Source organism: Fusarium flagelliforme (genome assembly GCF_020744385.1).
Source record: "Fusarium flagelliforme strain FIESC 12 MPI-CAGE-AA-0113 chromosome Unknown B0J16scaffold_1, whole genome shotgun sequence".
Taxonomy (NCBI): domain Eukaryota; kingdom Fungi; phylum Ascomycota; class Sordariomycetes; order Hypocreales; family Nectriaceae; genus Fusarium; species Fusarium flagelliforme.
Window position 1 is genome coordinate 8,188,367 of NW_025763503.1, and position 21,046 is coordinate 8,209,412.

A 21,046-nucleotide genomic window follows, 5' to 3' on the forward strand; every position below is an offset into this window, starting at 1 on the left:
TTAAAGTATGCTCACCTGATAGTATTCAATTGTGGAACACCGATCCATTGTTAGGTGATTGATCGATACTCAATTTGTAGTCTTTCTCTGCTAGTTTTCCGATGCTCAATGTCATTGTGTCACCTATTCCCCCTTTCAACCTTACCATCACTGGGAGCCCCGTTCCTTAATCTTTGAACCTCGGAAGAGAATATATCTTGGCGGTACTACACTACCGGGACAAGAATTCCCAAGAGCCTCGTTCATGTCACTGCCAAGGCGGGAGTAAGTATGACGTATCGATGGTGGTAAGCTCTGATGCGGCGTCAACCTCCACATACACCGTGCCGCTCTTGGCACATCGAAGATCAAGGTCGGCAACGACTATCCAGATTGCTGGATTAGTAAACCGTTTTTCCTATTGAACACTGGTCGAGAGAGCGGGATTCCATGTACTCGTGGAGAGTAGCATAGAGAAAACGCCTCCGAACTAATCCTTCTTCTCCATCCACGGCAAACAAGCTTCATAAATCCTTCTAAACCCAGGATATTCAGCACACCTCTCAAAAACACCTTCATCAACAGTCCTCGCCGACTGAAGCGAAGCAGCAATGAAGAAATCTGTATAACTCGGCGTCTCCCCCAACATAAAGGGCCCCCCATTCTTCATCATCATCTCGCTCAGCTCCTCCATCTTCTCTCTCACGCCGTCCCAGGTTTTCTCTTCTTTATCAAGTAGATCTTCCAGCTTACAGCCAAACTTCGCTTCGTTCTTGGTGCGGAAGTACTCTTGAGATCGGGATGAGAGGATGAGGTTTTCGCGGGGAACGATTGAAGTAGCAAATGCTGGGCCGATAGCTCTGCGGGCTTTGGACTCTATCTCAAGGCCTAGGTCGGAGAGCAAAGACAGTGGTGGATCGGGGTGAGTAGATTCTAAGAATTTAGCGATGCGCAAAGAGTCCATGATAAATACGCCTGTAGGAACATGTTGGATTGTAGGGACAGTGTAGTTCACGTCGGATCCTGGGTCATGGGGAGCCACGCCGCTAACGAATTTCAGTAGGTATCATAGATAGATTTCGACAAGGCTCACAGCTTCTTGAGTGTTGGCTCGATGTCAGGAAACTCCAGAAAGACAGTTTTGTATGGGACTTTCTTGTAATTGAGCATTAACCGGACCTTCCACACAACTGGGGAGAAGCAGACGTTCTTGGTACAAGCCAAGTCGTAGAGGATGATCACTGGCTGTTCAGTTTCTGCCATGGCTAAAACAGTATTTCGAGCTATGATGGAAGATGTTGGGACAGCTTCACGTTGCGATTTGAACTCATGCCCGGTGAGATGTAAGATGATGACGGATTTATCGGAGGAATCCCTCTCCGATTGGTCAAACCTGCAGAGCTGCCTAGATTTCGTGTCACGACGCGATACCTCAACTTGCCAAAAAATCTGCATATCAATCATCACCTGAGAATAATGAGTGAACCGACTGCTGAGCTTGGAATATTGTTATCTGCTGAAGATGAGGTTAAACCACCCTATACTCAGGGGAAGCCAAGCATGGAGAAACCCCGACGGCGTTTAATGACGTATCCACACGTCATCTAATCTTATCAGATCAAACGGAACAGCATTGTTCCTCGGCCGTCAACCGGTGTCGGAACGGTTCTGTGCCGCTGTCAAAGTATCAGAAGTTACCGAAACAGTTGTCAGATTACAATCTATAACACATGTAGTTTCTAATTAAACTTTAGATCATCTTCTGGTGATATCAATATTGGCTCATCGACATGCCTCGGCACCCTCAGACAAACGCCGTCGTCATGACCCACCTTAAACAAAGAGCCGAGGTTTGGGAGTCTTAGTCTCATCGATTTTCCGACATCGCTCAGCCGAACAATGCCCCATAAAGTCCACCTCCTATCCTCCCCCTTCTCTCCGCCATCAAGCTAAATTCTGGGGAACTTTAATCTGGGGTAAACAACATCACAATCATCATGCCTCCTCCTAATCCAGACTGGGTCAAGGCCCTCACTCCCTCGGGCCCTCAGGGCTCTGAGCTCATCGCGCAAGAACGCGCTCAGTCCGACATCAATGTCGATCAACTCGCGACATTCCTCTTCACAAAAGAAATTCTTGAGCGCAATGATCGAATTCTTAAGATTCTTCAGGCAGACCCCGTGTTTGATAAGTCCCAGAACTACTTCCGCGGACGCACAGATCGTCTTGAAGCTGCTCTCCAAAGAGCAAAGCACCTCAAGCGTCTTCGCGATCAGCACCAGTGGAGCGAGGAGGAGTATCACGCTGCAAATGATCTCATCAGCGAACCTACCCCTTACGGTCTGCACGCGTCTATGTTCTTGAAGACACTGGAGGAACAGGGTTCGCCCGTTCAGCATAAGCTTTTCCTTGAGAAGGCGAGGAATTATGAGATTATTGGATGTTACGCGCAGACCGAGCTGGGTCACGGTTCTAATGTTAGAGGTCTGGAGACTACCGCTACTTGGAACCCTGAGGACAAGACCTTTACTCTCCACTCGCCTCACCTCACTGCGTCAAAGTGGTGGATCGGTTCTCTCGGCAAGGCAGCCAACCACGCTGTCGTCGTCGCCCAACTCATCGTCAATGGCAAGACCTACGGACCTCACCCCTTCGTTGTGCCCATTCGCGACATGAAGACCCACGAGCCCCTCGAGAACATCCACGTGGGTGACATCGGTCCCAAGTTCGGCTACAACACCATGGACAACGGTTTCCTCCTCTTCAACCACGTCAAGATTCCTCACGCCAACATGCTAAACCGCTTCTCTGGCATTGACCCCGAGACATCCAAGTACATCCGCCCCTCCAACCCAGCCCTTATCTACGGAACTTTGACCTTTATCCGATCCTCCATCGTTTTCCAGTCTGGCTCCGTTCTTGCTCGCGGTGTCACCATCGCTACCAGATACTGTGCTGTGCGTCGCCAGTTTCAGGATCGAGATGCCGGTGCTGGTGAGACTGGTGAGAACCAGGTTCTCAACTACACCATGGTTCAGCACCGCCTTCTTCCCCTGCTTGCGTCTGCCTACGCTCTTCACTTCACCGGTCGTGCTATGATCAACCTCTACAACGCGAACCAGAAGCGCATGGCTCAAAGCCGTGACGGCAAGGCCTCCAACCGCGCTCCTGGACCTGAGGAGCTCAACCCTGGTAGCGATCACTTGGCTGATCTGCACGCCATCTCCTGCTCTCTCAAGGCTTTTGCTTCTACTACCGCTGCGGAGGGTCTTGAAGTCTGTCGTCGCGCTTGCGGTGGTCACGGTTACTCTGCCTTTTCTGGTATTGGCAGCTGGTACGCTGATTACCTTCCTACTGTTACATGGGAAGGTGACAACTACATGCTTACTCAGCAAGTTGCACGATACCTTCTCAAGTCTGCACGTGCCGTCCTCGCGGGCAAGGCTCCTAACAACGGTATTTCGAAGATCTTCAAGGAGTTTATTCGAAGACAAGATATGGGCGCTGCCTTTGATGTTCTCGGCGATGATCAAGATCTCGTTGATGCTTTCGCATGGCGCGTATCATTCCTCACCTTTGAAGCTCTCAAGCACAGAGATGAGGAGAAGCAATCATGGAACAGTCTACTGATTGACTTCTGGCGTTTGTCTACTGCCTATGCCCAATACCAAGTCGTCAAGAACTTCCACGAAGCTCTCAAGGACGAAGCCACCAAATCCTCCCTCGACGCAAACACCCTCGCTCTCCTCCACAAGCTCTTCGAGCTCTTCGCCCTACACCACCTCCAAAGCTCTGCATCCGAATTCTTCACTAGTGCCGCCACCACTGTGCGACAAATCCAACTCGCACGAACAAAGCGCACTCTTTCTCTCCTCGAGGAGGTTCGTCCCCACGCTGTTCGTCTCGTGGATGCCTGGTCGTTCCCTGATTGGCAGCTTGATAGTGCGCTGGGCCGATATGACGGAAAGGTGTATGAGGATCTGTTTAAGCGCGCTTCAGAGGATAACCCTGTGAACGATATTGTGTTTGATCCTTATCCTGAGTCTGATGTTTTGTTCCGAAAGAACAACATCAAGGCCAAGTTGTAATCACGTCATTTTCTGTTTTGTACTAGTATTATTTACTCATAGATGCATCCAATACATTCAGCCTGTTGATGTTTTGTTATTACGTTGTTTACCCGATCCAAGTGTGCATTGTATTTTGATGTATGGCTGCCTGAACGCATAGGTTTCGACCAACAAATCAAGCAAGGCATTTTATGCAGCAGCCTTGACCTCATGTTAAAGTAAGCATGAGAAACATTGCACTCGTACGTTGATTAACCCGAGTCTCTGCGTTTGTGGCATACCATGCTCCTTCCCAATACGGAAGGAGCATGACTCGAATGGTTGTATGAGGCCAGTCTTTGCCCTATCATAACATAAAGTTCAGGCTGCTGCACGACAAGCCTTGCTTCCTTCTTTCCATAAACATCGTTTTGTAAATTACAATGCTTACCCGACTGTCTGCTGTCGATCAAGCGTTGCTTCTCGGCCATTCCCTCTTTCGTACTGTACGATGCATATGGCTCAAGCTGCCGCACAAAATGCTTTGTTTGATTGTCCTTTTCTCTTCTCCCCACTAACATCAATTTGTTATTACCACTTACAATGCTTACCCGCGCTGCTGTTCGGATATTCCCTTTTTCGTATTGCTTCCGAACAGCACAATAGCTGACGGTCCAGACTGATGCAGGGACAAGGCACAGACCGTTGACACTTGGCAAAGTCAAAAAATTCCTTCAACGAGTTAGTCAATTCCAAGCCCCTAATCCTTCACGATCTAGAACATACCCACTTGTTGAACCCTTCATTGTTCACCTGACCAAGTCGACAGCAAAGATGATTCCCAACGACGATTTCCCTCGAAATTTAGACCTCATTTAAGAAATTGGTACTTGCGTAATCATTTACGGTTTCATGAATCAGATTCGTCAGATTATAATTCGTGGCTATGAGGAATCTCCCCGAGCAACGTTGACGTACGCTAGACCCTGATTGGTCAAGGCGTAAACGCCTACGCCGCTTTGCCCAATGCAGCCACTGATCCTCCGAAAAAAGGTCCCACGGTACTAACTCGGTTGCATGAGTCGAGAGTCTAGAACTTCTGCTGGCGCCTTCCGTCGTATAATTGAGCGAATTCCCCTCTTTATCGTAACGGCTCTGCTGTCTAACATTGTTGAACTGTTGATATTCCAAAATGGCTTCTGTTTACAAGGAGAGTAGTTCTTGTGAAGATTGTAGGGTTGATGAGAGGGTCCGTCCAAGTAGAAGGATGATGCTACGATATCACTGTCGAAGGAACTGGCTACGGTACATTGTCGGCGTCCTATTCAGCCTGTAAGTCCATCCCAAATGCCTCATCTTACTATAACTCACGACTGTTAGGTGTATCGTCCAACTCGGCTACATCCAACATCTCAACAAAGGCTTCAGACGAGTCTCCAACGACCCATACGATCTCCGCTTCGGCCATCTCAACTACAAGAGCCCCGAGATCTGGGACGACAGTCATCAAACGTTCCTTCGCAATGCTAATCCCGTCCCTGTCCACTCGCACAATGACTACGAGCGTAACATTCCTCTCTTCGAAGCCCTCGGTTCAGGTTGCATCAGTGTCGAGGCTGATATCCATCTACGAGGATCCAAGCTACTCGTTGGGCACTCAAGCTTGAGTCTCAAAAGTGCGAAGACTCTGGAGTCTATGTACCTCGATCCTCTGCAGCGTATGATCAGTGCGCAGAATGACGGGCTCAATGATACATGGAGAGGACTGTTCGACAAAGCACCAAAGCAGACTTTGACTTTGCTTATTGACTTCAAGACCAAAGGAGCTACGACTTTCGATGAGTTGAACCGACACTTGCAACCACTACGAGATCTAAACTACCTCACATACTGGAACGGCACAGCAAGAATTACCCGACCCCTCACCATCGTGCTATCCGGAAACGCACCATTCGAATCAGTCCTAGCCATGGACTCCACCCACCGAGACATCTTCTGGGACGCCAAACTCGAGCGCCTAGTCTCATCAGAAGACAACTTCAGCACCAACCCTCCAACATACCGCTTCAATATCTCCAACTCATATTTCGCATCCACGCGGTTTCAAAATGCCAAGCTCTTTCGGTCTAATGATGAGAGCGGATTGGATGTTTTGCCCGAGAAAGAGAGGGATATGACCGCGACCCAAATTGAACAGGCTGAGTCTAGAGGGTTGTTGGCTAGATACTGGGATACCCCCAAACAACCGCCAAATGTGAGGGATATTGCCTGGCGGGTGTTGATTGACAATGAGATCGGGATGTTGAATATGGATGATATGGGGATTGTGAGGGAACGGGCAAAGGGATGGGGTTCTATAAGGATTGAGGACTTATAAGCTTATTTGGTAAGGAGTTTTTTGACATTTATTGTACTGTAAAGCGTTTTATTTTAACCAATTGATCTGATGGTAACATTCTCTACTGGTGGTGCTGTGTGCGGGGACAGGGCTGTCAGGTGGCTGAAGTGCACTGCCTCAGGCTGACTCGCCGGCTGAAGGATTTCCTCCCTTTAGAATAACCTCCTCCCTTGCCCTTTTAACGTCGCATTCCAAAAAAACTAGAACCCAAACACTTAATTACTTGGTTCATCCTATCACTTTCCTTCCGAGTCTTCTCATCTGCACGCGACAGCACTAGACATGTCGCCAATCTACAGCCAAGGCCCCAGTGGTCTGACCGACTTGCCCAATGAAATACACCTTCAAATTCTCTATCGCTGTGCCGAATCATTCTCGCTCCGCGAAATGATGCAAGTCTGTTTCGTCAATAAAGCTTTCTACCAGATGGGTATGGAGGCTATATATGAATCTGACTCCATCCTACAATACGCTGTATATTGGGATCCCGTACGTCGAGCGAAAGCATTCTACGAGGAGATTGTGGAGAAAGAGGAATACACTTACCCATGCCTCCTTGACGAATCGACTGAATTTGACGATGAGGACGATTATGACTATCTGCCGCGATACTTTAGAGCGCAGGCTGACGGCGCTGAAGATGAAGCAGAACCCTTCGCCAAAAGCCCATTCGTTCTGGGCAACGAATTCTGGATCAGATTACTGACGGCTCGTACATTGGGAAAGATTAGAACAAAGCCGCCAACCGAGGACCACGCCGTGTTGAATACCATCGCAGAACACATGATGCAGTATGCACAGCTCCATAAGTCGCCTTGCATCACATCACAAGAAGATGCTGTCCGCGTCGTTTGTGAAGTGGCTGTCAAGCACGGTTACATCCACGACCGAAGAGACTTCTTCATCGGTCAGGCGGCCCCAGAAGAGACCTTGATTACACTAGATGAGACATGCTGTGTTGTTCGTGATGGACTACTCGGAGTCGCAGTCTACCTCAACGAGCCTGATATCTTCAAAACAATCCTCTTAAAAGAGCAAAAGGTTACTTGTCCAAGTCATCAGCAAGACGGTCAGAACCCCGACCAATCGTCAGAGGGAGAAAGCGGTCGTTTACCAACTTTTACGTATCCGCATGTCAGGATAGATAACGAATGGATCCCCAAATCTTGCTTTCAACGTCCAGAGTGCGGCCGCTCTCTTATCCGTCTCTCTAACCCAGTCGTGTTGGCTGTGCAGACCGACAACATGACCTGCGCGTCTATCCTATTGGACAACCTACCTGAAGAGTCCAGTGACCGAGAACATGTCATATCTGATATAATCAAAGTGTCAGGAACACCAGACAAGTTAAAATGGCTGCAGTACGCTATCAATTCAGACCTAACGCTCACCAAGTTTAATATCATCGGGACAGATCTCCATTCTTACCTGGAACGTTTTGGACATACAGGCTGGGGGAGTAGAAAACATGGTGCCAAAGAATTGAGCAACATTCTCGATACGACTACGAGCTTGGAGGTCTTTAATAGTGCTTATAACGCTATCATGGTGGGGAATATTGAAGAAGAAGGTGTGTGGTGGACCAAGTCAACGTATAAGCATGAATACGGGGCGCATAATATCCGTTCTTGGGCCACGGCGCGAATTCACCGTGCTGTATTGGATGATTGTATGCCAATAGTCAAGAGACTTGTTGAGTTGGGTTATCATCTCGGCCCTAACCATTCCGCCAAGGATCTGGAAGACGAGGAGGTCCAGACGTTGGTCGACAGTGAGAAGCCTAGGGACATCTCATTACCGCTTGCTGTGAGCAGAGGAGATATGGAAATGGTTCAGCTTCTTTTCAAAATTGGTGCGGAGAGGAATAGGAAGAATGTGAGGAAGGCTATTTGGGTTGCTATGGAGCAGGATAGGCGTGATATACTCGAGGTTCTGATGGAGAAGGGACACCCGGATGAGTTGTTGAATCAGAGGATTAAGAAAATTTGGATACAAAAGCTTAAGGCTCTCGGAAAAGAGGATATGCTTCCTTGGGTAGAGAAGATATCGGGGAGGCAGGATGAGCTGGTATTTGTTCATAATTAGTGACGACATTAGTCCGTATTTGAATTTGACTTTCTTTTCTAGCCAAGGGAAGTTCTAAAAAGAACGTCGAGAATTTCCGTGCGAATTGTGCTCTGAAACTGATAGTTTATGGGAAGTGAAAAAAGGGAGTAAACATGGCGTTTTGTCCAGCAGGCTGACTCATAACTTCAAAATCGTGGATTCTTCAAGGAAAACGTAATCCAGATCAAAATGATTCAAGTTGCCTAGCTACCAAAATGAACATAAGGAACCCAGTGAAAGTTTTCTTGCTGCCCAGTAAATGATGAAGAACCACCGTCATCCAGACAAAAAGCCCATCGTGACTTCTCAGCCTCTGGAAGCTTCCCATCTCGCAGTTGCTTAATAGCCTTGTGCAGAGCCTGACATACCCCGAGATCTGTCAACCCCTCAACCTGCAATGTCTTGTAAAACACCTTGGCAACATCCACACAGTGCCTATCGGAAACCTCCCATAACGTTCCAACTACATGACGGAAGCCGGCTAGTTGCAATGAATTTATCAAATGGATTCCTTCGTCAGCGAGTTTCGCAACAGAATTCGCTCCAGTCGAACAAGCGGATAGATACCCGAGAAACGGTGGGCTCTCACGAAGGTGATGGTCTCGGAAATCGCCAACTGTTAGAGGGTTGGTTTGCCAGTCTTCCAAAAGCAAACAGCTCTTCGAAGGTTCCGTAGGATCTGAGTTACCGTGACCAGCGAAGTGAAAGACCTTACATGTCTTCAGAGTCTCAAATACATCATCCTTGAACGGCTTCGGAGTAACGGAACTCAATCCAAGTGGGGCACACATGTCTTTCAGCATTCTAACCTCATCCTCGGCAAAATCAAGATCTCCGCCATGAGGTAAGCCAGGTGTGTGCTTCATCGAGATCAAAACACCACGATCCGAAGGCTTCACGGCTTGCGGCCCAGGACCCACACGTCCGTGGATCAATGATTTGACTGATAGTGCGTATGAGGACATTGTTCGATCGAGGACGCTGTCGAAAGGCTGATCTCGATAGTTCCCTGCTGCATGTAGTGGCAGTTGGCTTGAAAGTCCTGTGGGAACCCACCAGACTCGGGGTAAAGTGCCACTTGGCGCCACAGTCTTGTAGCCAAGGGCGTCAAGACAGGGACCTGTAATAGTATCCCACAGCCAGTTCAAATGAGCTTTCATACCAGCATGGGTCGATGAACGCAGAGAACGAAGGCTTTTGACTTGCTCTTCTATATCTTCTTCCTTTAGCTCAGGCAGATTGAGAACTCTTAGCTTCTGGCTCTCGATAAGAAAGGCGTCACATCGGTAGCGACTAGTGTTTATGATGACGATCGGGCCGGGTTTGGCGGCTTCCAAAAGCTCCGTTTCCGAAGGAAGTAAGAGGAAGTCTTTGAAGCCGGGTTTAGCACGAGTTGTTTGGATGAGCTCGTTCAGATCCTGATCTGCCACACGACGCTTCCGAATCTCATCGTCCCAGGAAGCAACGTGATCTATGGAAGTAAAGGAATCCGATGCATCAGCCTGAGATGCGAGTTGGTCCCGCAAAGTAACAAGCTTTTCGGCCAGATCTGGATGTTCTCTTTGTAAGTCAGCAGGATCACCTCGCATGTCCATGAGTATGCCTGCAATAACTCCACGACCACGCTCAAGAAGCTGCAAGGCATGATACGGACTATTTCCTGCGTTGAGACTGGCGGCTGCAGCATCAGAAGCTAGACCAAAGCACTGTCCTAGCATATCCTGCTTATCGGTGTGCTTCAATGACCTTAGACTAACACTTGGGAGAAGATCGACAGCCTTCTCGAAGACGATAGATGCTTTGTTCCAGGATAGGTATGAAGCATGAATGGTACCAGCTCTCCGAGCCAAAATTACTCGATCTGAGGGTGCCGCTGTTCCGATATCTGACCCTTCCTCGTATAGAGAAAGTGCGCGGCGTTGGTCGTCTTGGCGACCGAGCAAATTGTATCGCTCGGTCAACCGTGTCCCTAAATTGACCAGGTATTTTGCTCGACTGGTGTGCTCTCTTGGGAGATGATCCAGCGCTTTTTCTGTAGCAGTGATTGAATCGTGTATATCCTGCTTTGAGCCCGTGTTTCGGAACTGCTGGCCATATAAATCCCCAAGATTGCATAATCGACTGGATAGATCTTGGTGGGTAGTTGGAGTATCCTTGATAGCCAAGCTCATGTATTCAATAGCTTTAGCAAGATAATCAGCTGATCCAATTATCGCGGCATAGCGGCCAAGAAGGTTCGCGTAGTTGTTCAGGATACCTGCCCACCTGTGATGATCTCTTGGTCTAAAATCGAAGGCTTCCTTCGCGTACTTTAGGCCAAGTTCGAGATCAGCGATATTGGAGGTCCTGGTGTGTCGGATGCTATGTGAATTGGACAGCTCGTTCAACAATGCTACTCGAAAAAGATGATCCGATGGCAGAGACTCGAATACCGGCTTCATCACATCGATCGCACGAGTGACGTCGTCGAGAGAGCCAGTCCGTTCTCCCCTACATCGAAGCCAACACCCCCAATTCATTATTCTGACCACAATTTCGGGATGGTTTCGGGGCGTACGCCTGACTGCCATAGCTGCTTGCTCAATAGCACCATCCAAATCTTGAAGATCACCGACCTGTGCAAATCGCTCGTAGCGTACCATCGCAACTGTGTTCAGATATTTTAGTACATCTGGGTCTTGCTCAGACAAGCCGAGAGCTACCGCCTTCTCCCCAAGCTCTACAGCGCGATTCAGATCATCGATTGAGAAGTTACTTCTGAAGCGCTCGTAGAGTCTCAAACTGAGATTGTTGGAGTAAACAGCAATGTCATGGTTACTAAGAACATCCTTCCAATCCATTGCCTGTTCAAAGAGCTCTATGGCCCTAAAGAGGTCTTCTTCAGAGCTAGACTGATTGAATCTTTCAGAAAGTCTATTGGAAAGGTCGTTCAATCGCCCATGTAGCTCTGGGTGGCGATTAGGAGTCATCGCAACAGCCATCTCGGATGCTTGAACAGCCTCATCAAGGACCTCTTCATTTCCAAAACGCTCAAACTCCATCCCCAGGAAGGCCGCTAGCCCAGTAAAAGAACGAGCGAGCTGTAGCACATCGTCGGGTTGGAGCTCTATTGCCTTCCTTATAAGCTCTAACGCACGGTCAATATCTTTCGTCGAGCCTGCTCTCTTGTACCGGTCACCATAATACGCTCCGAGGTTCGTCAGGCGCAGAACTAGTGTAGAGTTATCGCAAGGTAGACAAGCTGCCATTTCTGTGTACCTAATTGCGTTGTCCAGATCCTCCAACCAGTCGGTTACTTGATATCGATTGTCAAGGTAGGTGCCGAGGAGGCTCAGCCTCTGCCCTTGTATAATGTCCGGTAAGGAGTGCCACTGACGTTCCAAGTCGCTGATAGCGGAGTCTAGGTCATGAGGTGGTCGGTTCTGGCTTTTTCGAAAGGCGTTGTTACTTGCATTTGGCGTCGACTCCATTCTGTGTACCATAGTGTCAATGCTGATTAGGCTAGGGTATGTACTTGATAGAAAAAAATAAAGATTAATAACACTAACCCATTGGCCTTATTTAATTGCGTACGCAACACCTGACGAACACGGCTGGGATAACCTTCCTCGGCATTGTCTAGCCACTCTTCAACTACTGCAATTCCCTTTCGTAAGTAATCTGTCGAGCCCGTTTTTTCGAAGAGAAGAAAATATGCGTAAGTCGCGGCTTTGTTCAGACCTTCGTCGGAAGTATCTTCACGTAGTGATATGAACGAGGACAGTTTCTCAGCATCGAGCTCGTACAAATATGAAGCCAGGTCATATTCCACCTGGAACACATTCAAAAGATTTGCGTTATCGTCAGGCATTTCGATTGTATTTTACGATGTGTTGGCTCGCGGTTTCTGAGAGACGTAAGGCCGATAATCAGGATTTAAAAAGATTATCCACGAATATCACTCTCAACGGTACTTCCATATTGGGTGTCGCTATGAGTTAGGCATACTCTTGGTTCTCATTCTAGTCATGACCTGTCAACCCTGTTTCTTCACTCAGCCCGTCCCACCCCACATAATGGGCCTCATTTTCAGCTTACCCAGTCATTCACTGCATCCACGGAAGCAGGCGACGTACGAAACCAATCACAAGTCTCCATGTAGTAGCCAAGCTATCTGGCTAACCTGAGTCATACAGTGTGCATACTAGGCACACAGTTTCCTGATGGCTGATTTCAGGCCTCCAATTTCTATCACCTCTTGGCAGCTTACGCGATGGCCTCCACAGCTCAGAATCAACAAAGCCAAGAAGTTTTACTCGTCAACAATTCTCGATAAGCAATACAGCTTCACTGTCATTTCAAAGGTCTAATACTTTTACAATTCATCTGTGCCGCAAGCCGAGGCATGCCGTCCCCTGGGGGGTCATAACAACCAATTGTGGCGAAGTACGGCAGTGTGACTGAGACATGCATTAAAGCCAACACAATAATCTCATGAAGGCCGAAATCACAAACCCTCCGCTCGGATTTACAGCAAATTGAGTCCGAGTTCGTGGCCTGCTTAATGGAATTAACAATTTACCCTGTTCTTCTACCAAAAGAGCCTCCTGCTCAACCGGCCGATACCCAGAAGCTCAATTGAATTGGGCCGTCTGGTCACTGATCCGAAATACCCAACACAAATGAATTCTCCACGAATATCTGCCATCAGTTTCGCGTTCGTAAGTGGCTCGAGGGGCAATCCCGGCGGGTGCGTAGCACTGTCTATCTCATTAGCGGATTCAAAGTCTTGACCGATGCACATGTCTCCCTGACGCACACACAGAGAATCGATTTCGAAATGTCAGTCAAGGCCCCCTCTGCACTTGTCACTGGTGCTGTAGGATTTCCGGTGCCCGGACTAGACGTCGGAGCAGCCGCTACTATTTTGAGTGAGAGTAGCAAACCACAAAGTATATGGCAGTGGGAGAATAAGTGTTTGCGGTTTAATATCGGAAGATTTCCTATTCGTGGTTGAGAAGAAGCAAGGTTGACCAAGCCTATCTTGCTAAAAGAAATCAGACATATATGAGATTTGGCATCGACGGGGAAACTATACTGTACCGACATCACAGGAACTTATGGTAATACTTTGGCTCAGTTAAAAGCTTTTGCTATATAAATATAAACAAATAGTACTTACTTAGTATCCACCGTCTTCTGTGCGATACTTTAGCTTTTCGGGCTAACCAGAAACTTCAAGTCTTCCGTCTCCCACTCCGGCACTTCATCTGGAACACAATACACATATCTCTGGGTATCCAGCTCAGCCAAGAGACTATCCAAATCTACCGGGGATAAGTCCTCGTCACCTCGCTCACTATGTACTAGCGACTTAAGTTCAAGGGGACTGAGGTCCCTTGCTGGTGTGCAAGCAAACACTTTAACCACTTCCACTATGGGAATGTTGGCCTGAACTGCTTTCTCACGAAAGTCTGGCGAGATGCCGAATCCGAACCTCGGGTTGGCAGACTTTCCTGCCTCAAGTTCATAAGATGATTGTTGCCCCGGGAAGAGTTTATGAACGCCGATTTCAGAGACGCAGCCTATGACTACGCACCCCAGAGGCCGTTGGGAGAGGTTTGTGATTTTGATGCGAAATACTTGTCCTTCCTGGACCTCGAAGAGCCCTGAAACAGGATCCCCGACCCTTGTTGGTAGAAGCTCCGTATCATCATCGGATTGAAGGGGCTCGATGTTAACCTTGATGAGACGTGGTGCTCCTGGATCCGCCCTTGAATTGGTAAGTCTCTTGGTCATGTTGAAACGGGCGAGGTGTTCAAGACGGTAGACGAGTGCAGATAGATCTGAAGACGGTATCGGGTTCAAAGCAGCTTCGACTACCAAGTCAAACTCTTTCTTATCATCAGCGATATGAAAGTTGTCGTTTTCGTCGATAGTGACAGTAAATTTAGCATGGGCGTCGACGAGAGATAGCCAGGTCCTGTTGCCATCCGTCATGGCCCAGTCCTCCTCGAGGGTCTTCTTTCTGCTCTTGTCAGAAACCTTGAAGCATACTGTTGATCTCTTACAGGTGGGTAGCGACCGGAGAATAGCCTGACAGCCTTCCTTAATATCTCCCCAGCGAGTGTTTTCTGGTTGCAAAGCTCTCGCGACCGACTCGCCAGTCTCAACCCGTGTCACCTGCACCTGAGCAAGAACTTCAGTCTCGGCAGGCCTCTCCTCCGTCTGGTGATGAGATCGCACAATGGAATATACGGAGTCTTTTCTTACTCCATGAATGGAGCCACCATCCAACCGTATTTTCCGGTCAATCAGGTGCTTGTTCAGCAAGCCCACCGAATCACTCTTTACAGTCAAAGTATAAACGGTGGGTCGAAGCTCATCACTGAAGAACGATCTGTTCCTATCTCCCACATAGCTTGGCGTCTGATAGCGATTGGAATGTTGTACGTTGCTAACAATACGAGTGAACAGTGATTGAGACGAGATGTCCATGGGGCTATTGGCTAGGATCTCGAGTAGCGAATATGTCAACAGACCGTGAGTTGCAACAGAGTCACATCGCTCTCGAGCAGCCTCACTTGCTTGGCATGCGGTCAAAGCAAAGAACCCGTGCTGTCTTCGTGCTCGGCACGCAATCCACTCATGCCACTGTTCGCTATCCTGATCAATGGCTGGTACATCTTTGTCAATTTCAGATTCATAGACATCTGATATGCCACGGGTCTTGCCCAGGTGGGGGTCCTCACTCCACCGTAGACCACCGCCTGAGTGACAACAGTCAAGTACTGCAGTCACAGTAAGGCCAGCGTTTGCCATCTGGTTCAAGAAGAATCCGAGCTCCAGATCCCGGAGGTAGCGTCCACCGTGGCTGACATCGCTTGGGACCAGAGCCTCGTCTAAGAGGTTATCACCCCCCGTGTCATTCTTGTCGAAAATGGTGGTGGCTCGGGCTCCGTGGCCGGAGTAGTGAATGTAGATAAGATCATTCGGTTTGGCGCCTTTGGGAATTTGCAGTGCTTTCACGAGATTTGCATAGGTGGGCTCCTGGTAACTGGGTGGTAATGGGTAGGCGTAGTTGCAGTCCGCGTGAGGAGCCAAAAGTGTAGTTATGTTGTCAGGATTGACTTCGACTTTGTTAATCAGGTACTGTCGTAACGCAAATGCATCGTTAACGCAGCCATCTAAGCTCTTGAACTGGATTCTGTTGTGATCGGTGGTACAGCGAGGAGAGTTGTCGTAGCAGTCAATTCCGATCAATATCGCCCACTTATTCGGCGTAGTACTAGTATCATCAGGCATATTGTATATAGTGTATAGTAAAGAGGTGAGTCAAATCTCCAGCATGAGAGAAATACAATATCTTATATAAGAAACTACATCAGTCGCAACGTGGACTGTTTATTGAGCAATTCGACCAGGGACCATTGCAAAAAGCGGCTGAGTGAATATTGCCAGCTGATTTATTTGCATATTTTGGCGACGTGGTCCATAGAGATAGGACAGCCCCACATGCAAGCATGACAATTCATGAGTGATAAGCTTCATCTCAGAATTTTGCAACTAAGCCAATATAACATTACCCCGTCTTCTGTAGGCATCTATCTCGTTTAAGAAGTGGTACTACGTAGGGCTTGCATGACACGGGGACGTGAAGGGTTTGACAGTATATCCACCATCTGATTGGCATTTGATATATGGGGGTGGCCTCAAAGCTCGGCAGGAAGCTTGGGAGTGGTCTATGATTCCGCCCTTCTTCACCGGTGGCGATCTGCACCACATTGGGGGTCCAGCTGCTTAGCATGTCAGTATCTTCACTGCATATCAACAAAATGACACAGCAAGGCAGCCAGGCTCATTAACCTCACTTCCAGCAAGTACCTTTATACTTATGTATACATTAAGATCATTTGTTTAACCTGGTAACCCTTTGCTTGAGAATAACTAAAGGATATTAAACGCTATATGTTAATAGATTAATCCCTGCCTTGACTTCAATATTACTTAACAATTACAATCCACTTCCCCGCATTCATTCATCATGCAAGCCGGGGTAACGGGCATGTATACTCTAGAAAATTGCATACATACAGAATATTACTGACGAAAAATCCTCTCGTCCGAAGTTTGGTATTGAGATTGTTCCTTGTATTGGTTCTGAAAGCCGAGGCCCGGATCCACCTGAGATCAGATCACTTTCCCCTCCCCAATCGCACCGACTCGAATCTCCTCATTTGACATGCTGTGTTTTGCGGACGATTTTCCGCACTCTGGGCTGTTCGACTATGCTTCTGTCAGGTATTCCCTGTTGCGCCACTTATGAGGCTATGTATAAAACGTTGTCGGTTCCTCCTGTTGATAGATGATTCATGTTCCCGTAGCAATCAATTTTATATCCCCGTACAAGTCTTTCAATCATGTCGGTACATGTCCCCACCCAACAACGCGCCGCTGTTCGTGGCTCGGACTTCAAGACGTCCATCCAAACTATCCCCGTCCCCTCACCAGGCCCAGGTCAAATCCTCGTCAAAATCAACTGGACCGGCCTCTGCGGCTCCGACAAATCCCTCATCCGCGATGAATGGGCAGACTTCGGCCTCACCATGAAGGACGTGACCAACGGCATCGCCGGCCATGAGGGAGCTGGTATTATTGTAGCTGTAGGTGAAGGCATGGAGAAGCGATGGAAGCTTGGTGATCGAGCTGGCGTCAAGTGGATCGCTAGTACTTGTGGCGATTGTGACTTTTGTAGAGTTGGGTCTGATGAAGTCCATTGTCCCGAGCAGACGAATAGCGGGTTTTCAGCGGCGGGGACGTTCCAGGAGTATGTTGTTGCGGATGGAAGATATACTTCTAGGATTCCGGAAGGTGTTTCTGATGAAGAGGCCGGGCCTATCATGTGTGGTGGTGTTACAGCGTATACTGCCTGCAGACGGTATGTCACCTCTCATAACAGTCATTAAGGCATACTGACCTTCCCAGATCTGGAGTTGCACCTGGACAGTGGCTCGTAATTCCAGGTGCAGGAGGTGGCCTCGGCCACTTCGCAATCCAATACGCAAAAGCAATGGGCATGCGCGTAATCGCCATCGATGGCGGCGACTCCAAGCGCGAACTATGTCTTTCCCTCGGCGCTGAGATCTACATCGACTTCAAGACGACAAAGGATATCGCTACTCAAGTCCTCAAGATCACAGGAGACGGCGCCCACGGCATCATTGTAACAGCGGCCACACGCGCCGCATACGAAACAGCGCCGAACTACCTCCGTCCCAATGGAACAGTTGTGGCTGTGGGACTTCCTACGGATCCTACTATCATGGCTGGGGCACCGCCAATGGCTGTTGCGTTGAGGAGGTTGAAGATTGTGGGAAGTGTGACGGGGAGTTTGCAAGATGTTGAAGAGGCGCTTGATTTCACGGCCAGAGGGCTTGTTCGCGTAAGTCTTCTTTGATGAAGAGTGGTGAGATGTTTACTGACGTGTTATAGCCGATTCTGTGCAAGGGTAAGCTTGAGGATCTTGATGAGTGGATTGAGAAGTTGGCGACTGGGCAGGTTGCTGGTCGTTGTGTCCTTCAGGTTGCAGCATGAGTATGAGCGTTTCGATACCAGCCTTTCAACTTGTGTTATGCCTGGTCCAGGTGGTGGACAACATAATCCGATGCCAATACATGAGATAGATGAAGAATAATAGTAGCTGAACTGTGGTCTGCCTCTTTCTTTCGTCCATTCTGCCAGGTTTGAAGTATTCTACACGCTATGTATTTAGCCCTGCATGTTATTTTACTCCAATGTCAACCAAACGGTTTTGTCAATCACATCATCGAATAAAAACAAGATCACTTGTCTGCTTTTTCAATCGCCATGTCGTAGACCTCCCAATAAGCACTCAAGCTATGATTGGCTTTGCAAGTTCTTGTATAGTCCAGGGTCTGCTATTGAGTTTATGACCATCATGTATGCGAAGAGCCAATATTGTCTCAACGTTAACACCAGTTGCACCTGAATGCTTCGTATTAGGATATTGATACAACTGCCGAAATGATGATTAGCGTTGTCGCACAATTACCCTCTGATCTACATTGTGTCGGCGATCTCTCGTCCCAACGTAGTAACGACCACAACATCTTATAACAAAAGTGCCGAATTATCATCAGCGAGATTACCGCCAAATCCATTATCGCAACTTTTCTTCTTTTCTTTTTATCTTTATCTTGACCCATGCACCGTTCCAACCCCAGATTCTGTCAAGTACCCGCCTCCTCATTCTCAGCATAAAAGGGCCGTTAAGGGCCCGCAGAGCATCGCCAACTCTATTTCCCCTCAATGTCGCTGAAGAAGGGCCGAATAAATCACCCTTCCACTAGCACACGTCATTTTTTATTGATTTAGCGATTGACAGCGAAATCTGGGGTTCTGGGGTTGGTTTTGACGTACATTTAATTTCAACGCTTGTTAATGACGACGTTCGACGTCGCGCCCCGGATAAAAAGGTTGCGCGTCAATCATTTCAGCAATTGAATAACGTTCAATTCGGTGAATCTTTCCGAACTGCAAATCACCTATTGTTTACTGCTTTTTGATTAATTGTTTGACGCATTTCCAGCTTGTCGCGGCCGATGGATATACAAAAACCACAATTGAAGCTATTTGCATCGTGTCACGATACATAGACGCGAACAAACAACATTGCCCGTAGAGCTTTATGAACGGACCTATGATCTAACTTCAATATACGCAAAAGCAAATGGTAAAATGAATTTATTCCTTCAGTTAATGATACCCTGCTTCAGTACTATAGTTGCGAAATTGTGTGAAAGAATTAATATAGTGAGACTACAGGGTACTCACGTCAATGAAGACATCCCAATCCAGGCTGAGCATCATTCTAGAAGGATGACTAACGAGGTATGTCCCTCATTAAACATAAATCCGAAGGCGTGCCGACGAAACACATGGCGCAGGTCGTCCGTTGAAGACGCCATAACCGATTTGGCAGTTATCAAGGCCAAGCTCAAACCTAGCTAGGTTCCTGGCTTGAAGAATACGCGTAGAAAACCGGACGAAGGATTTAGAACATGCGCCTCATATGCAGCTGTTGCACATCACGCTTGGCTGATGCAAGACCTACCAACTCAATTGATTCTAGCCAAGCGACACAGCTGAAGCAATCTCGTGACACAAGCCTGCAAAGCCGATGGGATCCGAGCGTAGTCGCGGGTATAACGTCCCTTGATGGTTAGCACAGACATGTCAGATCAGGTCTCAGATAATTATCAAGTAAAAAACGGTGGAGCGAACATGTCAGACGGGGCTCATGACTCAATTTGGTTTGTAGCTCGGGAGATCCGGGACACTGTTCCGCAGATGCTAAAAACGGGCTGTGTCTAGACTTTGGAAAACCAACCGTCTTTTAATAAGGGGGACTGCAACTGTGGATCGTTAGCGGGCATTGGTGTCAGATGTAACCTCGGGTGAAGAAAAGCGAGGGGAAGAAGATATGATCCTGGGATTGTACGTCGAATGGCGTTTAGTGTATGTGGAAAAGAACAGGGAAACAAGGACAAGCCTAGATACACTCTGAAAGAAATACAGGTTTGGTCAGCCTTATGATTTTGAATCAAGCGAGACATTCTTGTCAATCAAGTGGTGAATTTGGTGAAATGATACGGAGTACAAGCCATCAAATCCTTCCACTAACCTCGGTAGGAAAGACACACATTACACGATTCAGGTAAAGATCACCCATTCGCGGCTGATTTCCCAATTAGACGTCAACCGTACCTCAAAACGCCCGTTAGGACCCGCGGGAGAGAAAAAAAAGAGAGGCAACGCCACAAAGAATCTGCTGATGCTGCTTCGGAGCTGAACATCCACTTGAGCATTCCATCGTGTCTGTACGTAATAGGGGGGCCCAAGCTAAACTAGACTCATCGAAGCTCCTACTTGCGAGCCAATCCCCGCACGATATTCCCCATGGGATTAAATAGTGGAGACGTAAATTTGATGGTGAGACGTGCACACGAGAATAATTCGCACCAACGGCTGTACGGAGGTACGCCATTGACTTGATTTAATGAGGCTCTGTAATGGTTTACATAAATAATTGGTATTGATATTTCCGGATACAGCAGGTAGGATGGACACTAAACTATATGAGTGTGTACTATCGACAGTGACAAGCCGCGAAGGATTTAGATGATGATCCGGATCCCCGGTAGCCAGACATACCAGACAAGGAATTTACGACACCATCCAATCCTGTTCACATCCACGTGTCATTTCCCAGGGGATATCGTTTGGCGTCCAATCGATCCAAAAGAAAGACAGAAAAAGTGCATCTGATAAAAAGAGCCGCATTTGACTCTTAAATGATCGACATTGTCCAAGCTTCTAGAAATTCCACGTGGAAAAAAGCCTCAACCTCACATTCTGCAACTGTAACATCGCTGGAATTTCTCCTCTTCTCGCTTCCGTTTCCCAAACCTCCGAGTCTCCATGCATCGGAAGAACCAAGCCAATTGGGGTAAAT

At 47.9% G+C, this 21,046-nt stretch overlaps 8 protein-coding genes across 8 annotated transcripts; 5 read left to right on the forward strand and 3 right to left on the reverse strand.

Annotated features, from left to right (window-relative positions):
- Positions 1 to 37: 37 nt before the first annotated feature.
- Positions 38 to 1,452, reverse strand: B0J16DRAFT_331440 (uncharacterized protein). The gene is made up of 2 exons (XM_046126586.1): positions 1,073 to 1,452; positions 38 to 1,025 (listed from the first exon to the last, which is right to left on the reverse strand). Exons 1-2 carry the CDS (start codon positions 1,441 to 1,443, stop codon positions 470 to 472), a joined length of 927 nt encoding a protein of 308 aa, XP_045990609.1. The 5' UTR covers positions 1,444 to 1,452; the 3' UTR covers positions 38 to 469.
- A 410-nt stretch (positions 1,453 to 1,862) lies between these two features.
- Positions 1,863 to 4,133, forward strand: B0J16DRAFT_331441 (uncharacterized protein). Its single transcript, XM_046126587.1, has one exon. The coding sequence runs from the start codon at positions 1,977 to 1,979 to the stop codon at positions 4,065 to 4,067; it is 2,091 nt and encodes a 696-aa protein (XP_045990610.1). The 5' UTR covers positions 1,863 to 1,976; the 3' UTR covers positions 4,068 to 4,133.
- A 1,021-nt stretch (positions 4,134 to 5,154) lies between these two features.
- Positions 5,155 to 6,451, forward strand: B0J16DRAFT_331442 (uncharacterized protein). The gene is made up of 2 exons (XM_046126588.1): positions 5,155 to 5,360; positions 5,409 to 6,451. Exons 1-2 carry the CDS (start codon positions 5,221 to 5,223, stop codon positions 6,403 to 6,405), a joined length of 1,137 nt encoding a protein of 378 aa, XP_045990611.1. The 5' UTR covers positions 5,155 to 5,220; the 3' UTR covers positions 6,406 to 6,451.
- A 175-nt stretch (positions 6,452 to 6,626) lies between these two features.
- Positions 6,627 to 8,527, forward strand: B0J16DRAFT_331443 (uncharacterized protein). Its single transcript, XM_046126589.1, has one exon. The coding sequence runs from the start codon at positions 6,709 to 6,711 to the stop codon at positions 8,509 to 8,511; it is 1,803 nt and encodes a 600-aa protein (XP_045990612.1). The 5' UTR covers positions 6,627 to 6,708; the 3' UTR covers positions 8,512 to 8,527.
- Positions 8,528 to 8,735: 208 nt separating this feature from the next.
- B0J16DRAFT_410414 (CHAT domain-containing protein) lies at positions 8,736 to 12,382 on the reverse strand (the record flags this gene model as incomplete). Its single annotated transcript, XM_046133145.1, has 2 exons — positions 8,736 to 12,003; positions 12,081 to 12,382. 2 exons carry the CDS (start codon positions 12,380 to 12,382, stop codon positions 8,736 to 8,738), a joined length of 3,570 nt encoding a protein of 1,189 aa, XP_045990613.1.
- A 1,259-nt stretch (positions 12,383 to 13,641) lies between these two features.
- Positions 13,642 to 15,826, reverse strand: B0J16DRAFT_47813 (caspase domain-containing protein). The gene has a single exon (XM_046133914.1). The coding sequence runs from the start codon at positions 15,814 to 15,816 to the stop codon at positions 13,723 to 13,725; it is 2,094 nt and encodes a 697-aa protein (XP_045990614.1). The 5' UTR covers positions 15,817 to 15,826; the 3' UTR covers positions 13,642 to 13,722.
- Positions 15,827 to 16,817: 991 nt separating this feature from the next.
- B0J16DRAFT_331448 (uncharacterized protein) lies at positions 16,818 to 18,352 on the forward strand. Its single transcript, XM_046126590.1, has 3 exons — positions 16,818 to 17,449; positions 17,497 to 17,953; positions 18,004 to 18,352. The coding sequence occupies exons 1-3, from the start codon at positions 16,932 to 16,934 to the stop codon at positions 18,103 to 18,105; spliced, it is 1,077 nt and encodes a 358-aa protein (XP_045990615.1). The 5' UTR covers positions 16,818 to 16,931; the 3' UTR covers positions 18,106 to 18,352.
- An 877-nt stretch (positions 18,353 to 19,229) lies between these two features.
- Positions 19,230 to 20,173, forward strand: B0J16DRAFT_331449 (uncharacterized protein). Its single transcript, XM_046126591.1, has one exon. The coding sequence runs from the start codon at positions 19,270 to 19,272 to the stop codon at positions 19,540 to 19,542; it is 273 nt and encodes a 90-aa protein (XP_045990616.1). The 5' UTR covers positions 19,230 to 19,269; the 3' UTR covers positions 19,543 to 20,173.
- The last annotated feature ends 873 nt before the right edge of the window (positions 20,174 to 21,046 follow it).

Bases quoted from the DNA above. Each gene is read 5' to 3' on its own strand.
- B0J16DRAFT_331442 (XM_046126588.1), top strand. From the start codon at position 5,221: ATGGCTTCTGTTTACAAGGAGAGTAGTTCTTGTGAAGATTGTAGGGTT. The intron at 5,361-5,408 runs GTAAGTCCATCC...CACGACTGTTAG, and splicing joins GTCGGCGTCCTATTCAGCCT to GTGTATCGTCCAACTCGGCT.
- B0J16DRAFT_331443 (XM_046126589.1), top strand. From the start codon at position 6,709: ATGTCGCCAATCTACAGCCAAGGCCCCAGTGGTCTGACCGACTTGCCC.
- B0J16DRAFT_331448 (XM_046126590.1), top strand. From the start codon at position 16,932: ATGTCGGTACATGTCCCCACCCAACAACGCGCCGCTGTTCGTGGCTCG. The intron at 17,450-17,496 runs GTATGTCACCTC...TGACCTTCCCAG, and splicing joins GCGTATACTGCCTGCAGACG to ATCTGGAGTTGCACCTGGAC. The intron at 17,954-18,003 runs GTAAGTCTTCTT...GACGTGTTATAG, and splicing joins CGGCCAGAGGGCTTGTTCGC to CCGATTCTGTGCAAGGGTAA.
- B0J16DRAFT_47813 (XM_046133914.1), bottom strand. From the start codon at position 15,816: ATGCCTGATGATACTAGTACTACGCCGAATAAGTGGGCGATATTGATC.
- B0J16DRAFT_331449 (XM_046126591.1), top strand. From the start codon at position 19,270: ATGAATTTATTCCTTCAGTTAATGATACCCTGCTTCAGTACTATAGTT.
- B0J16DRAFT_331441 (XM_046126587.1), top strand. From the start codon at position 1,977: ATGCCTCCTCCTAATCCAGACTGGGTCAAGGCCCTCACTCCCTCGGGC.
- B0J16DRAFT_331440 (XM_046126586.1), bottom strand. From the start codon at position 1,443: ATGATTGATATGCAGATTTTTTGGCAAGTTGAGGTATCGCGTCGTGAC. The intron at 1,026-1,072 runs GTGAGCCTTGTC...GAAATTCGTTAG, and splicing joins GAGCCAACACTCAAGAAGCT to CGGCGTGGCTCCCCATGACC.